Raw genomic sequence first — 15,897 nt, forward strand, 5'->3', positions numbered from 1 at the left:
GCATCCTGATTGAATAGATACGCGACGATCAAGTTCTCTTGTGATACCTGCAGCGGGGTCCTTATCAAGCCTCATCCTTCGCCAGCTGGGCGGCTTTGCCATCGCAGCTGGATAAGTGAAGCTGCGGGTATGCTTAGTACGACCGAGAAGGATATTTAAGAACTTAGATTAGATGGCATAATCCAGCCTTGCAAGATTCTCAACAGTGATTTCCAACTAGGGTATTTTCTGTTATTTCCGAAGAACAAAATGGCTCCAGCTGTAATTGAAACCCCGCCAACAGAATACAAGTCTGGTGTTGGAGCATACAAGGAATTTGGCCTAGGAGGCCCGAAGTTCTTTCAAAAAGAACTCGAGCTAAAGGGCACTGAAAAGCACTCGCCTGCCAAATACCCTCACTACTTGCCTGTCTGGGACAATGAGAAGGGACAAAAGTATACGCCGACTTACCTCGAAACTCATTCCCGACACTGACCTTTTACCCAGACTACCACCCTGGGAGCCCTTCACCCACGTCGAGCACGGCAAAGACGCCGACCCAACCTTCCCCAACCTCCTCAAAAACGCCACCGTCAACGACTTAACCGCCAACACGGGCGCTGAAGTCCACGGCGTTCAACTCAGCAAGCTTACCAACGCCCAAAAAGACGAACTTGCCCTCTTCGTCGCCAAAAAGAAAGTCGTCGCCTTCCGTGACCAAGACTTCGCCGACATCCCCATCAAAGATGCCCTCGAAATTGGTGGCTACTTTGGCCGCCACCACATCCACCCTACTTCGGGCGCCCCAGAAGGCTACCCAGAAGTCCATCTCGTCCACCGCGGCACAGACGACACTTCCGTCCGCGACTTCTTCGAAGAGCGCACAAACTCGGTCGCCTGGCACTCCGACGTCACATACGAGAAGCAGCCCCCAGGCACAACCTTCCTGTACATTCTCGATGGGCCCGAGGCAGGCGGCGACACACTATTTGCCAACCAAGCCGCGGCATATCAACGATTGAGCCCGGAGTTCAGGAAGAGGTTGCATGGACTCAAGGTTGTGCATTCAGGCAAGTGGTTCTCATTACTACACATACTTCATACACGCATATACCAAAAGAAGGAAAAGGGAAAGCAAGGTAAACTAACTTACTATACGACACACAGCCGTCGAACAAGCCGAAAGCAGCAAACTACGAGGCGGCATCGTCCGCCGCGACCCCGTCACTTCCATCCACCCACTCGTCCGCACGCACCCTGCCACGGGCGAAAAAGCCCTCTTCGTAAACCCCCAGTTCAGCCGGCGCATTGTCGGCTTCAAAAAGGAGGAGAGCGAGTACCTGCTCAACTTCCTCTACGATCACATTGCCAAAGGTCAGGACTTTCAGGTGCGTGTCAAGTGGGCGCCGGGCACGGTGGTGGTGTGGGATAACCGTGTGACTGCGCATTCGGCGCTGTTGGATTGGGATGATGGCGCACGTAGGCATGTTGCGAGGATTACGCCACAGGCTGAGCCTCCGTACGAGACGCCATTTGAGGAAAAGGTTGCTGCCACGTTTGAGTACTGACAATGAAGTCCTTTTGTGTGTGTTCAGCGCTAGATTGTGAGATTGCTGGATGTGCATGTAACCAACACGATGACGATTGGATGTGTCATGATTCAAGACAAATGAGTTGAAGTTAGGTTGAAGAAAAAGCCACTTGAACTATCTATTTACTACCAAACTATGGTATCAAAAACAAAAGATGAGACGAAACTCTCTTTCAGCCCAGTTAAAGTTAGTTCTACGTCAGAAAGACTGGGCCTGCACTCCCAATCTCCCTTCAGTCGAACCCTTCTTTCAGGCAATCTTCATTCGCTCCTTATCAGCGCGGGTCCCTTCAATTTCTCTACTCATACAGAAGTGAAATTATGCTGATCGACCTTCTCTCACCAATGCTCATGCGCCTTCCTTGGCCCTACCCTAGGTATATCCCATACACACCTTGCTGCGCCTGCAATGCAACCCGTTGTAACAATGTATTCGAAAAGTACTATCGTGAATGAACTGCTGTTTGAGCCAACCATGCAATCTGGTCGTCTAGGCGAAACCAAAGTATTCACCACCAGCAGTCATGGCGGTGTAGAGGGCTTTCCTAAGATCCTCATATGTCTCATACTCGGGCAGATCCAGTTCTGTAAAGTAGTTAGCATACATCTGGTGAGGATTATGGCAATTGACTTACGATTGAAGCAAGTATGACTAGATGGTAGACGATCTTTGCTGCCATAGTCACGGTGGATGTTGAACTTGGAGAAGCCATTCATACCCTCAAGTTCTTTAAATCCATTCAAGGGCACTTTGCTCGTACCAGTGACGAATTGAAGCAACTTAGCTTGCTCTTCTTTCTCGAATGTTCGGACTGCCCGCCAGAACCATTGGATTTGTGGTGATGCAGCAGTGTAGTTGTGGTATTCGGTATTGTTCTTCCAGTCATCGACATTGATATCAGGCAGACCAGAGATGAGAAGTTCGAGTTCTTGTTCGCTGAAGATTGAGACAAGCTCCGCAGGAACGATATCATGGAAGCCCTTCAAGAAGTGATCCAGTTGTTCTTGAACGGCGCCGAGGAGGCGATGTTCAGTAATAAGGCGAACATATTCGTGCTTGTTGTCCTCGGTCACTGGGATGTTGCGGCCATTCTCGATAAGGTCGACTGTTTGCATTTCGCCAAAAGCTTCCACTTCCACTGAGAAGGTTTCCGTAATGATGTCCGTAATTTCGTTATGGATCATCCACTCAAGTGACTTGTAATACTCAAGATCGAGCGTCTCCATGTCCTTGAGGCTGACTTGCTTGCCCATGATTTGCTTGTAGACAGCGCGGCTGAAATGGCAGTCCAGGACACGGCCTTCATAAAGCGCTTTGCCAATGATACGACCAATAAACTTGAAGAACATCAAATGCTCAGGATTTATGGAGCTCAATCGGTTCGGGTGGAAAGTGGTGCGGTCAGATGCAACAGGTACGAAGAGGGCGTAATCGGGGTTGAACATCTGGCGAGAGATTGACTGGAACCACTCGCGAGTAACACCACCAGCATCGACACCTTCTTCACCGTGGAAGCGAATGCTGAGCTTTCCGTACTTCATTTCATCTGCCGATTTGAAGTAGAGCGACTTGAAAGAATCCAAGAAGACTTGGTCTCGGCGAACAGAGAGTTGCAATGGCGGATGTGCTTGTCGATCGCCACCACGTGAGTGAAGTTTCCGATTGAAGTAGTTGCGCTTATTGTCAAATTCCAGAACCTTGGAGTTCTTCACAAGCAAGGAGAAAGTACCGCTCATCAGCTTAGGGTTTTGCCGGACAAGATCATTCAATATCTTGCGATGTTCCTCTGTAAAGTTGAAGAACAGATTCTCCATCTTGTTCTCAGGCGGCGGGCTGGACAGCGCAAACTCCTTCGCAAGCATCTTAGACAGTGGAGCCTCCTTCAAAGTGGTGTTTTTGCATACAACCATGAGAGATTCGATGAGGGGGAGGAGAGTGGTGGCAATGTTGAGCATGTTGCCGCGTTGACGGATGACGGTAAGGCACTCGCTGAGCTTCTCCCAGAGAGGTGCAAACGCAGCATCCTCGTATAGCGTCAAGAGGATATCTTCTTTTTGAGCTGGCTCCAGCGCCTCTGCGGCAGCTTCAGGCTTGTCCTTGCTATCGCGGGAAGGATCGAAGAGGTAATCAAGTGCGGTCAAGGCTCTGAGCAGCTTCGTCTGGTCGGAGCTTGCAGGAGAGAACTTTGCAAGAGCGATGCCTTGGACGTCAGTAGACGAGCTTGCCTTTGAAATCTGAACTGTCAGGCTATCAAGATCCCGGAGCGTTGAGCTAGCTAGATCTTTTGCGATACCAAGCAGTTCTTGACCAAATATTTCCTTTGCCCCTGGAATAGGCGAGAGGTTGCTGATGACTGACAGAGTCTCCTGGAACACCTTACTATTGCATTCTCGAGCCGCAAGGATCTTGGCTACGAGTCGAAGGTTGGCTTCTGGCACATCCGGTGGTGTCAATGATCTGTGCTTCTTAGTCTTGTCATCTTCAGCCTTCGATCGATCAGGTTTGGAAGCGCCTTCCTCAGTAGCTCCAGAGTCGGGTGCAGCTGTCATCTCAGTATCTTGGCCTTGAGCAGCGCCCGTAGATGTAGCTTCGGTTGACTGGTTCTCGGCGTTTTGGCCTTCTGCAGAACTCTCGCTGGCTTTCTTCGCTTCTTCAGCAGCCTTCTCTTTCTCTTTCTTAAGGGCTTGCAATGGAGCCGTGATGACCTTGAGTAGCGTGGTCAATTGCTCCATGATGGAAGAACTCTCAACAATGAGCTTACGATCCAACAGAGTAAGCAGCGCATTGACAGGGTATTTGTTTGCTTTGCTCTCTTTCGCCTTGCCCTTGCGATTGGCGCGGTTCTTGAAGCCAACACCAGTCTCGTGTTCAGTCAAGAAGAAAGACCAGACAGCAGGATTCTTCTCGGTCAGCTGAGTGAGGGTGTTGAGGCACTGCTGAACGACCATGAGTGGAGAGACGTCGGCATTGATGGATAAAGCGCCATTCTTGCGAGAGAGCTTCGGTGTCTTTTCCGCAGGTTGTTGAGGCTGCTTTGCTCGTATCGAAAGCTGAGCAAAGCTGCGTTCAACCGCGTTGACATCGGCGCTGCCATCCTGAAGGATCGACAGCAAAATGCTGATGACTTCTGCACGGTTCTGGCGGTTCTCGCAGACATAGCAAAGAATCGAGCTAAGGCTGGCCTTGGCGCTACCTTGCTGAGGGATGAACATGAGTCGCAGAAGGGTTGCGACGCCGGCTTTGTCGAGCATTTGTACGCAAGGACGGGCCTTCTTCTTTTGATTTGGATCTTCCGGTTGACCGCGGCGGTCGCCACGCCTGTAACCAAATTCATTGAACTGATGGAGACGGCGATCACCTCCCATTGCTCGGGCTTCCGCAGAAAGCTCTGGTGGAAGTTGTCTCAAAGTGTCCTCATCAGTGTCCATGAGAACAGCAGCGCGTAGGTTAGGGTCCAAAGATGCGAAGAAGCTTGCAGTGTCCATCTCCTCCGCCTGAGGAGCGACAGCACTGCTTTGGTTGCGGCGCCGGTTTTCTTCACGCTCACGTCGTCGACGTTCTTGGGCCTCTTGTGCAAGCAGTTCCTCGCGGATCTCCTCTGGCAGAGCTGCTAAGAACTCCTCGTTGATGTCTGTAGGGAGATCACCAGACTGACCGACATCTTGCGATGCTGAACCTCGACCTTGATTTTGAGACTGCAATTGCTGCTGCTGTTGTTGCTGTTGTTGTTGCTGACGAGCTTGAGCTCGTTGTTCTGCTCTGCGCTCAGCTACCTGTTGCATCAAGACCTCTTCTCGCAGCTCCTCTGGCAGAGCCTCGAGGTACTCAGTGTCAATTCCGAGATCGGTGATATCGTACTCGTGGCCTCTGATGGTTGTCATTACCCTTGGTGCAGGTGGTCCAGCAGGTGCTGCAGGGACTGACTCGACAGTCGCTGATTCACCGGAGGTCTGAGCAGCCTGGACGCCTTCCATTGCCTGTTCTCCAGAGGTAGTTCCTGCTTCGTTCTTTGGTTCGCCTTCTGATGTCTGATCTTGAGCACGGCTCGCAGCCTCTGCAGCTTCGCGTTCTCGCCGCTCGCGGTCCTCTTTTTCTTGCGCCTCACGCTTCTCACGTTCCTCGCGCTCCTTCTGCTCCTTCTTTTCCTGCTCTTCCTTCAGCTTACGAGCAACTTCAGCCTCGCGCTCCTCCTGGCGCTTCTTAGCCGCTTCAATCGCAGGCGGAACCATGACTTTGAGGATGGAATTGATAACACGCTGGCTCTTCTCGATGGCAGCAGGCCCATAGAGAATGCGAGCTTCCTCTTGCCAACGTTGGCTTGTGTACGCCTTGACAAATGCTACAGCTGAATGAGGATCTTCACGGGCTGAGCGTGAGTTGTATGTTTCTCGCATACGAGCAATATCGCGACGCATGCTGCTGTCAAAAGTCTGCATGCCCATGGAATTGCCCAATGACACATGCAGTGCACCTCCATGATGAAGCAATGTAGGGCCACCACGACCAGAGCTCATTGCGTTCAATAGATTGCTGATGAAGGAGACGGGGCTGTCAGTTTGGTTGAAGATACGAGGACCGCGGCTCTCGATAGCATGTACCCAGTCGCTGTTGCCCTCATTGCGCGGAAGGCCGTCACGTCCGGTGGAGCGGCCGCCTCGTTGAAGCAAAGGATTGATGCCGTCATCGGTAGCTCGAGGACCGGCTCCTGGTCGATGCGATCGATACGCTGGTACGAGGATGCGATCACCCGGACCAGCGGGGAACATCCATGGGCTAAGACGGTGCGTATGGCGGACAGCAGCGGGTGCTGGGTCTTCCCAACCGCCACCCCAACCCAGTTCTGGTAAGCCTTCCTCATCATCCTCTGCGCCAGGATCGTAATGAATGTCTTCATCATACTCTTCTTCTTCGTCATCTATATCTCATTGGGTTAGCAATCATTTCAAGCATTCTAGAGTTTGGAGAAACGGACCTTCTTCTCCCATCTCATCATCCAAAAAGTCTTCAATATCGCCACCGCCTTGCTGGCGCATTTGCTCCAAAAGCTGCTGAGGAGGATCGATAACGAATCCAATCCCTGGAGGCATACCAGCCTCGCCATTGACACCACCAGGAAAGTCATCCTGCTCATCACTCCACTCATCTTCCTGATCTTCAGCCAGGCTGGCATTCTCATCATCGGCAGTGATTTCTTCCAGTGCATCTTCCATATCCTCCATATCATCGTCGCCCTCATCGTCCATGTCGTCCATATCGTCCATGTCATCTTCGTCATCTTCGTCGTCTTCTTCCGAGTCATCCTCCGAGTCATCATCAGAGTTCATGGCGTTGCCATCGTCGTCGAGCTCGATCTCAACATCGACATCACCAGGAAGGCCTTCGATTGGTCCCATGCCATCAATTTCCATCTCTAGAATCTCTTCATCGTCCTCGGAGACGACATCATCGTCACCAATCTCGGCCTCGTCGTACTCCATGTCATCCGCATAAGGGTCATCATACATCATCTCTTCGCCTTCATCGTCCTCGGAGTCTTCGTCAGATTCAGACTCATGGGGCGGTTCGAACATGCCCAACGTCGAGTTGCGGAAAAGATCGGGCGTCTCCTCACGTATGTTCTCGACAAGATCGTCGTCCGAGGCGGTCGAAATTTCGTACTCGTCGCCAGAATCCGGTGTTGATGAAGTGTCGTAGTGCATACTCAGATCCATAGCGACATAGCATAGCCATCTCAAGGGCTTGAGGATATACTTGACTACACGTTTAGCATTGGGGAAGTTGAGATCAATGTCTGAGATCGCTGTAGTGAGAATGGTGATGAAGTTTTTCTCATACATGATCTTGCCCATTTGTTTGAGATTTGGCGTCAGATCTGCGTTTTGGGTAAGCATCTCGCCATTCGGACGCTGTGACACCATCCTAGAAAATATGTCGGCGATGCTGAGCAGCCTCGAGTACTTCATGTCCAATGGCTCATCAGAGGCGTTCGCGTCTTTGAAAGCCTTCAAAGCATGCTCAAGCACGAATTTGCGTACAAAGAGTAGGTCCGGCTCAGTCTCTGCGTATGGGGACAATGGCACGTCAGTCTTGGGTAGAGTGTGCTCTCCTGTCTTGTTGCACAATGAGACGATAACATCGATCGCGCAATTAGATGTCGCCAGTTTCTTCTTAAAAGAGAGATCCCCCTCGTGATTCAGAGTACCGATTGGAACTAGATTGTTGAGAAGGTAATTGAGCACACCAGAGCGCGGCTTCGAAGGCGTTACAGTGTAAGGGTCAGCCTTTCTGGAGAAATTGATGAACTCAATCTTCGTGCGGTTGTAACTCTGGAGAAGCTCAGCGAGACACTTCAAGATGAAGCAGCGATAAATGTAGATTGGGTGCGAGTCGGCCTTGAACACAGGTTTCTCGGTTTTGGCAGGCTCCGTGGATGCTGTAGTAGATGCAGCCGCTGCATCTGAGCTCGATTCAGTTGTGCCTGGCTCTCCAGATGCTGTCTCTGTAGGCTTAGGAGGCTCAGGCTTGTCTTCAGCCTCCTTGTAGGCCAATAGCTCACACAGAAGGTAGTGTATGACGCCATCGGGATTCTCAACAACCGGTACCTTCAAATCGGAGGTCTTTGTGCGCTCGAGGAATGGCTGCTTGGGCGCCTCACTAGATTCCTTGGGTTTGTCTGCCTCAGCAACGACATCAGATGTTTCTGCAGTATTTGCTGGCTCCGTTGAAGTTGTTTCGACCTTCTTCAAAACAAGGGTCTGCGGTCGCTGGTTCGGATCGAAGCGGGCTAATTGGAGCTTCTCGTTTGTGACTTCAACAAAGATTTCGGGTGCGCGAATGGCCAGTGCATACATTTGACGCGTATATCCAGTCGTGTCCGTCTGCCTACGATCACGCGACTCGAACATTTGCTGAATCTCAGTACGCATGATTTGACGAATCATCTCGTCGTCCTCAATCATGTGGCGTAAGACAATCATAAAAGCGCTACGCAGGCCCTCATTAGAGATACCCGCCAGCTGCTTGACCATGAGGAATAGTCGTTGGACGTTTCGCTTCTCCGCAAGGCGTGTGGCAATCTTGCGTGTGCGTGTGAGCATAGCCAATACTCGCGTGACTGATAGAGCTAGTGATTCATCTTTGCCGATTCGAGGCAGCATCTCGATTATGGCGCCGAACAGTTGGTCCTTCTCTTCAACTGTCACGATTGGCTCTGGTAGCTCATCGACAGATGTTGACTCCTGGGTTTCCTCTGTGGGCGGAGTCCATGTGATCTGACGTGGAAGTTGGTCCTCGGCTAGCAATCGCTCGATGATGAGCAAAACTTGTCCAATCCAAGGCGAAGAGTCTTCGGCGGACTGATCAGGGAAGATCTTGAGGAAGCCCAATAGTGTAGTGAAGTTGTCTTTGAGCTCTCCGACAACAACATCGTAAAAGTCCTTCTCTTGGAGGACTAGAGCCAGTAGATGAGCTGAAGCTGCGATCTTCTTGCTCTGCGTACGGAAGTCGTCTTCGCTCTGTAGTGATATAAGAGACTGGACCAACGTAGTACCGATCTCCGTACGCATTGATTCTGGCTCTGGCGCTTTGAGAACGGCGGCAGAGATGAGGTCTGCAAGCTCGAATGTGACATCCTCATGTGAGTTGAGTACATCGAGAGATCGGTCAACGAGATTCTGGCGAAGTTTAGATCTCTGCTCGTCGAGCTGGTCTAGGGCCACAGGTTCTGTCAAATTTCCAATGGCCATGCGCTTCTGATAAGCCAATGCGTCTTGCGGCGCAGTAGTGGGTTGGCTGGGCTGTTCAGCAGGTACAGGTGTAGCAGATGTAGGGGCTTCAGATTCTGTAGCAGCCGAAGTATCCGCATCTTCCATTTGAACCGACTGTGTCTCTGGCTCTTGGGGCTCGTCCTCGTCGCGGGTGATCTCGCTCGATGTCATGCTAGCATCATCAGTATGTTCTGGCACCACAACTTCAGCCCGGCTAGGAGATGAAGATGGTGGGCCTCGTGCTTGAATCTCATACTGCGGTATCGGGTTTCTCGAGACGCTGAGACGCCCTTGATTCCGGCAATATTCGTTAGCCATGTTGTAGTTATCACAGCAGCGATATAGTGCCTCCTCAGCAAGGCTTTCCTCATAGCCATTGTCTTTCAAACGCATCAAGTGTTCTCCATTTCGGGCAGACCATGGCTTGATTATGGGCTTACTGCGCTTTGGGATCTTGTCGATGCTCTTGTAAGCTCCGTGCTCGCCATCGCATTCAAGAACAGACTTGAGGATGTTGACCGATGTCTTGACAATGGAACTCGTGGCCTTGTCGATGAGATTCGAGTTCCAAATCTTCTCCACAGGCTTGATCACAGCAAAACGCAACTCAACGAGGAACTGTGCAGTTAGAAAGTAATCTGATCGCTCCCTGTCGCGATCTGGTCTGGTCTGCATCGATGAGGTCTGCGGCGATTCTCCAATGACCTTGTAGTTGATGATTTGAGAGAAAAAGGCAAGAATGATCTTGATACCACCAAGCGAAAGATTGAGCAAACGCTTCATCTCCTCACTAGTATCTTCGCTCTGCTTTTGCGTAATTTCAAGTGCTGATTCGTAGAACTGGTTGAGAATGTTGGCCAGAACATCGAATCCGCCAAGATTGCGGAACGACACGAGCAGCAAAGTCAACGCTTGCGGTCGGTCTAGATTCGGCTCGATGATGAGTTGCGATAGTGATGTGAGTATGACAATCCAGTATGCATAGCGATCTTCAATGTTGTCTGATTCCTTTGGGCCCTCGTACTCAAGCTGATCGATGACTGCTTGAGCAAGTTGGTCTGCGACGACTGTGGCACATTGTCTCTGGTATGCCTCCAGACTGCGGCGGAACAAGAGAAGTTTGCCTAGCGATTGGAAGAAAGGCGCAATTTCTGTGGGTATCTTGCTAAGTAAGTTTCGGAGAGTTTGCGTATTCTTGAATCGTGCACTGTTGTGGCTCAAGGTAGGATTCTCGGCAGTAGCTCCAGCAGTGGCAGGGGCAGTCTCTGCATTACTAGGCGATTCAGTTGCGCTGTTACCGATGCGGAAAACATGGTCAGCTTCATCGTTACCGAAGCCAGAGCTAGCGACACGAGTTTCTTTCTCCCACTCGGTAGGCATATTGCGTTGAAGGAGAAGCTCCTCCCAAACACAGCTACGATGAAGCTTTCCAAGACTATCAACTAAGCGTGCGTACATATCGGCAAGGTTGACCTGACTTGACACATTGTGGGCCGAACGCGTACTGTACATCTGGCTCTGGAAAGTCAGAGTCATGGCGCCGACAAGGGTATGCGCGGACACCAGTGCTTTGACGTACTGGGTGCCTCGTTGCAGGTGCTCATTATCCGGGGAATTGCTTGAACTCGTGAATGGCACAAAGAATGCTTGCTTGCCGGTGTGATCAAGAAGAGGCTGTAAACGTTCCAGGGCCTGTTGTGTGCGCCTGATCAGGGAGGGAACAGCAATGTGCGGCTTCTGTTCGACGAGAACCTGTACAACGTGGCCAAACTGCTCACACATACTGCGGTTTTCACTCGACTTCGGGTCTAGACAAGCAAGGTTAGAGATGTCAAGAATGGAATCGACGCCGTCAAGTTCGATATAAGCAGCGCACATGGCATGGTTCGAGAAGAAGCCAGACAGAAACCTGCAAAGCACGCGAATGTACTGGCCTGTTGTGGGACCTTTGGAGCTATCCTCGGTCTCTGTAACTTGATCAAAGGCAACCACTTCATTAGGTGTTTCGTCGGCATCCTTCATCTCGACATCGGTACCAGTCGACCCAGAGGTTCTCTGCGGTCCTGAGCCAGATAGAGCTTGGCGGCCGCCGGCTACAAGAAGCTTCCCGTTGGCATCTTCGGTCCATAGTTTAGCCCCTACGCCCTCTTTCTCGGCTTTGCTGGCGCACAGTTGGACAACACGAGCAATCAACTCGCTGAGACACGAAAGGACTCGACCTTTCAGTGGCGGATGATGACGCACGAGCTCATCGAAAGAGTTACCAATCATAGTAGGCATCTCTGCGTCGGCATCGAGTGCCTTGACGTGGGCAGGACTTTCAAAGATCTCGAAGAAGCGCTCAAGAGCAGTCGAAGATTGAAAGAGTTTCATACCAGCTTCCGCCAGGCAAATAGCGTCAAAGGCTTGTGGAAGAGTCGATATGGCTTCAGCAACAGGCAAGATACCCTTCGCAAGTGGCTTTTCAGCTTCCTGCGGAGGGCGAGATGTCGACGTTGCAGCATTTTCATTGGCATTTGCTGCAGCTGTTGATTCCGAAGCGGGCTCTCCAGCCACAGTCTCCAGAAACGCCTCACTGAGACCTGCTTCGGCTATGACCTGGTAACTGGTGGGCTCGTTGTGAATGAAATTAGCGAGAATGGTAACAGCCATGCTCCAAACCGTTGAGCCGAAAATCTTTGCATTCGACAGCACAGTGCGTAGGCTACTCAGCAGCTGCGGTGAGTCAATCAAATTCCGCATCAAGCGGTCGAAGTTTCCGCCTGTGTGCGTCATCATGTGGTTAAGGAACTTGAACAACCAGCGTAGACTCTGTTGATGATAGAAGGGAATTTGATAATCAGTAAGCTGTGTCTTGTACTCCTTGGGCATGCCCTTGTCTTCCTCAGCAAGCTTCTTGGAGACGTCGACTTCGTATTGCATGAGGTCAGCAATAATTTCTAGTCCCTTTGCAGCCACAAGAGCAGAGAAGGCGTCGCGCAAATTGTACACAAATGTGTCAAGGAAGTTTAGAATCTTGGGGTGGTTACGCTCAGCCTTTGCTGTACGAAGCTTGAGAACATCGACGAGAATTTCCAAGAGTCCTGCAGCTACCATCTGCTCACCAGTGCGTGTTTGAGAGGTGGGTAGAGTATTCAAAAGAGAAAAGAGGGCATCGCGCCACGCATCCTCCTCCAGATCGTCGGGGTCACCAGTCTCCTCGCCAAGTCCTGCGACTAGCTTGCGAACGACATAGAACAGTACACCGTGGTTGACATTAACGTTGAGGGCAGCGCATATATCAGCAGCTTTCGACTTGTGTTTGGCAAGAGCCTCAAGAGCATTCATGGTGAAGGTTTGAAGCTCGAGCGAGAGGCCGCCCTGGCCATTGCTCGGTGGGTGGACTAGTTCGGAGAGCTGGTGTGCCAGTTGTAGCCTGCGTGGCTCGTCTGCATCCTGCTGGCCCAACTTGGCCATGAATTCCTTCTCGATGTGCACGTAGCCTATGTTGGCAATGGACAAGAGGCGGATAGCGACTGCGTCATCACGTCCGGCAGCACCATTGTTGAACAACTTGGCAATCCGCAATTTGTGTAGAAATTCATAGTGCACACTTTCGGGCAGACTCTCAAGCCCTTCTTTGATGAGGTCGTGTATATCGCCTTTGGCAACCTTGTCGACTGAGAACTCAAATGTCTTGGGTCCATTTGTTTTACTACTGGGCTGCCCTGGGGTGAAGACTGGGGTATTTGGTGATTCAGCAGGAGCTACAGGTTGAGGCTGTCGTGGAGTCCGGTTCGGGCCCATACTTGACGTTCTTCGTACTGGTGTTGGCGTCGTGGGGGCAGATGCAGGCGTCTCAGTGGTCGCCGGCTTGCTGCTGCCTTCTTCGGTCGCGGGCGCCGGCTCATAGTACGAGATGAGCACACCACCAAATTCTTGCTTCATCGCCGCATCCGACAAAGAGTACATGCCAACCAGGTCGGACGGGCTGACCCTATCAGCGCCGCCCGCGCGGTCTTTCCCTCTGCCCGCCGGCGTACCAAAGACGGGGGCTGGCGCAGTGGGGCCCTTTGCAAAGGGACTTGATAGCTTCTGAACTTTGTCCAAGTTGATATTGTAGTGGCTGGAGAGGGCAGACGGGTGCAGCGTGGCAGGTGCGTGGCGCATACGGGCAGCAGCATAGCGTTGGGCCAGGCGATGGCCGAGGCGAAGCGTCGCCTTAAGGAGAGAGGTGCTTGTCGTGTTGAGCAGCTTGTCGAGACGCTCGCTACTCGAATACAGGCTGCGATTGCCGCAGTTTTCCAGCAGCATGCGGGTGAAATTGAGTATTTGCTCGATCAGCTCACGGTCGCCATCCTGCGAGAGGTGCAGGGTATCGAGAACAGCTTCCGTGGTAGTCTGGTCGGAGGCAGTGCTGCCTTGGTCAGCGTCGCCCTTGAGCAAGAGCCGGCGCTGGAACGGCTGTGTCTGGGGGCCATCAACAAGGCCATATTCCTTGTTGAAGAGGTCGAGGATGTGGTCGAAGCGGTCCAGTGCGGGGATCCAGTGGTATGCATCGCCGCGGGGGAAGGGCCAATGCTTGGGGAACGAGGCCAGGTGTGCAGGCAGCTGGTAGAGCGGTATTGACTCAGTCGCCTTGACGAAATCCGCGATCATGGACGACAGAGTCGACTCATGTCGCGAGGTGGCCTGTTTCTTGATCTTCATGTTTGCGCCGGGCGCTCGGAAGAGGAAGCCTCCTCACATGCAAGCTTGCGGCAGGCGGTGTCTGGCAGGTGGGTGGTGGTGAGTGGAGAGGGCGCGACAGGCAGTCCGACTGGATATGCGTGGCGGTGGAAAGGATGCGTGTCGGGAAATCAGTCAATCCGTCCGCCTGTCCGTCTGTCCGTCTGTGGTGCGGCGGGCTGCGAATGCCCTTGTTGAGCGGGAGCGCAGAAAGGCAGAGTAGCTGCGACGAGTGGGGAGCGAAAAGCGGGGTCGTGATTCGTGATGTCGTCGGTCGCCTTGGGCAGGCAAGGGCGTGTGGACAGGTCAAGGCAGTGGGCGGGCGGCTTTGTAGGAAAAGAAGCGTGAGCGGGCAGGCCTGCTGCTGGATACCACGGTGCAGGCGTGGATCTAGTGCAGCGGGAGCAGAAGTCTCTTGGCGGGGGATGCGCAAAGACTGCTGGTCAGGCGCCTGTGTGCTGGTGGACAGCGTGGGTGAGAGAGGTGGATAGAGACGGAGAGATGGTGAAGTGCTTCTTGAAGCTTTAGCTACTGGCGGCCGCCAGCAAAGTAATAGTGCCATAGCAGTTTCCGCTCCCTTGTAGCCCGCCCGAGCCCCCCACTGATCCGAGCGTGCATCGTCCCACAACAACTCCCTGCCCTCCGTGACCATCTAGAGACGGCCATGCTCGTCCGGACCTGTAGATGCCTATGGAAAATACTTGAAGAGTTCTTGCCTGGCCAGCGACCATCGCCAGCGACTACGCCTCCAAAGCGACCACGGCTTCACACTACAATCAAAGAACCCCACATCACCACCCCAACCTGGCCATGACGACATTCGGACATAACACAAAGCTACTATTGCACCATCCATGACTCCATAGCCAAAAAAACGACAACATGTATGTGCCTCAGTAGAAGTGATAGCCAGCAGGTGCATGAAAGCCCTGCCGGCCCACCTGCAACATTTCCTCCCATCTCTCATCAGGGTGCCCGTGCATGATACGTGAGTACCACCGTCCTATGCCTACCACCTGCGCGTCCCGCTTGCAGACTCCTCCCGCCCATCGCCCCCTTCTCCATCAACTAGCCTCATCGTCTCTTCTAGCACCAGCAAGTCTCGCTCAATCATCTCTGCCCAGTTCTGTATATCGCCCACCTCGTTCAGTTTCTTGGTGCCTCCCTGCAGCAGCTTATCCCACTCGGCCCGCTGTTTAGCCAGCGCCGCTGTCTGCTTTGCCAGTTCCTTCTCCTGCTTAGCTATGGCTGCCGAGTTGGCATGTAGGTCCGCTGTTCGCGTGCGCATCTCGTTGTCGACAGACGCGCCTACAGACGCCAAAGATGCTGTGACGGCAGCGCGCGCTTCCGCCTGCCGGCGAGCTGTCTCTTCTGACGACGCGCCCGGGGAAGACATGTTGACACTTTGTGGGGCAGTCCCCGAGACGGACTGCTGGGTGCTGCTCATATTTGAAGCGATAAACGGACGGTATAGGCTGCGGCTAGCTCAGTGTAAAGTAGTGTAAGTGTAGTGCCGCTTGACGTGGGTGGCCGGGCAACAAGCGCAGTCTGTGGTACACCTGTCGACAGGAAACTCGCTACTCTTTGTCCGCCGTATGAACGCCAACATGTCTGCAGAGCTAGTAGACACGTGCGACAAGCCTCATACCCTGACACCATCACCCAGCCATTAGGGGGCTATCAGATGCGGGGTAGTGATCAGCCATTGGCAATGTTAACGTATGGCAAGACTATGAGCCTGTGGTACAGCGCCATTGGTGCTGATCACATGTGTTCCAGTCTTTGTTCATTGTACAATACGGCTCGATGGAGAGTCGTGGTGGCTGCAAGTACACTATCAAGGTAGAGGTGGA

At 52.5% G+C, this 15,897-nt stretch overlaps 3 protein-coding genes across 3 annotated transcripts; 1 reads left to right on the forward strand and 2 right to left on the reverse strand.

The window, feature by feature from the left end:
• Window positions 1-249: 249 nt before the first annotated feature.
• Window positions 250-1,547, forward strand: PSV08DRAFT_368078 (uncharacterized protein; the record flags this gene model as incomplete). Its single annotated transcript, XM_066093135.1, has 3 exons — window positions 250-434; window positions 487-1,049; window positions 1,147-1,547. 3 exons carry the CDS (start codon window positions 250-252, stop codon window positions 1,545-1,547), a joined length of 1,149 nt encoding a protein of 382 aa, XP_065949771.1.
• A 108-nt stretch (window positions 1,548-1,655) lies between these two features.
• On the reverse strand, window positions 1,656-14,088 carry PSV08DRAFT_215518 (uncharacterized protein). The gene is made up of 7 exons (XM_014229218.1): window positions 11,330-14,088; window positions 9,383-11,266; window positions 6,929-9,322; window positions 6,544-6,871; window positions 5,345-6,492; window positions 2,206-5,221; window positions 1,656-2,155 (listed from the first exon to the last, which is right to left on the reverse strand). The coding sequence occupies exons 1-7, from the start codon at window positions 14,024-14,026 to the stop codon at window positions 2,061-2,063; spliced, it is 11,562 nt and encodes a 3,853-aa protein (XP_014084693.1). The 5' UTR covers window positions 14,027-14,088; the 3' UTR covers window positions 1,656-2,060.
• Window positions 14,089-14,738: 650 nt separating this feature from the next.
• On the reverse strand, window positions 14,739-15,620 carry PSV08DRAFT_358881 (uncharacterized protein). The gene has a single exon (XM_014229217.2). It carries the CDS (start codon window positions 15,489-15,491, stop codon window positions 15,054-15,056), a length of 438 nt encoding a protein of 145 aa, XP_014084692.2. The 5' UTR covers window positions 15,492-15,620; the 3' UTR covers window positions 14,739-15,053.
• Window positions 15,621-15,897: the final 277 nt, after the last annotated feature.

The sequence above is a fragment of the Bipolaris maydis genome (genome assembly GCF_028858645.1).
Source record: "Bipolaris maydis strain C4 unplaced genomic scaffold PSV08scaffold_2, whole genome shotgun sequence".
NCBI lineage: Eukaryota > Fungi > Ascomycota > Dothideomycetes > Pleosporales > Pleosporaceae > Bipolaris > Bipolaris maydis.

Bases quoted from the DNA above. Each gene is read 5' to 3' on its own strand.
- PSV08DRAFT_215518 (XM_014229218.1), bottom strand. From the start codon at position 14,026: ATGAAGATCAAGAAACAGGCCACCTCGCGACATGAGTCGACTCTGTCG. The intron at 11,267-11,329 runs GTGGTTGCCTTT...ACAACAGGCCAG, and splicing joins CCGACGAAACACCTAATGAA to TACATTCGCGTGCTTTGCAG. The intron at 6,872-6,928 runs GTTGAGATCGAG...GATGACTCGGAG, and splicing joins GCCTTCCTGGTGATGTCGAT to GATGACTCGGAAGAAGACGA.
- PSV08DRAFT_358881 (XM_014229217.2), bottom strand. From the start codon at position 15,491: ATGAGCAGCACCCAGCAGTCCGTCTCGGGGACTGCCCCACAAAGTGTC.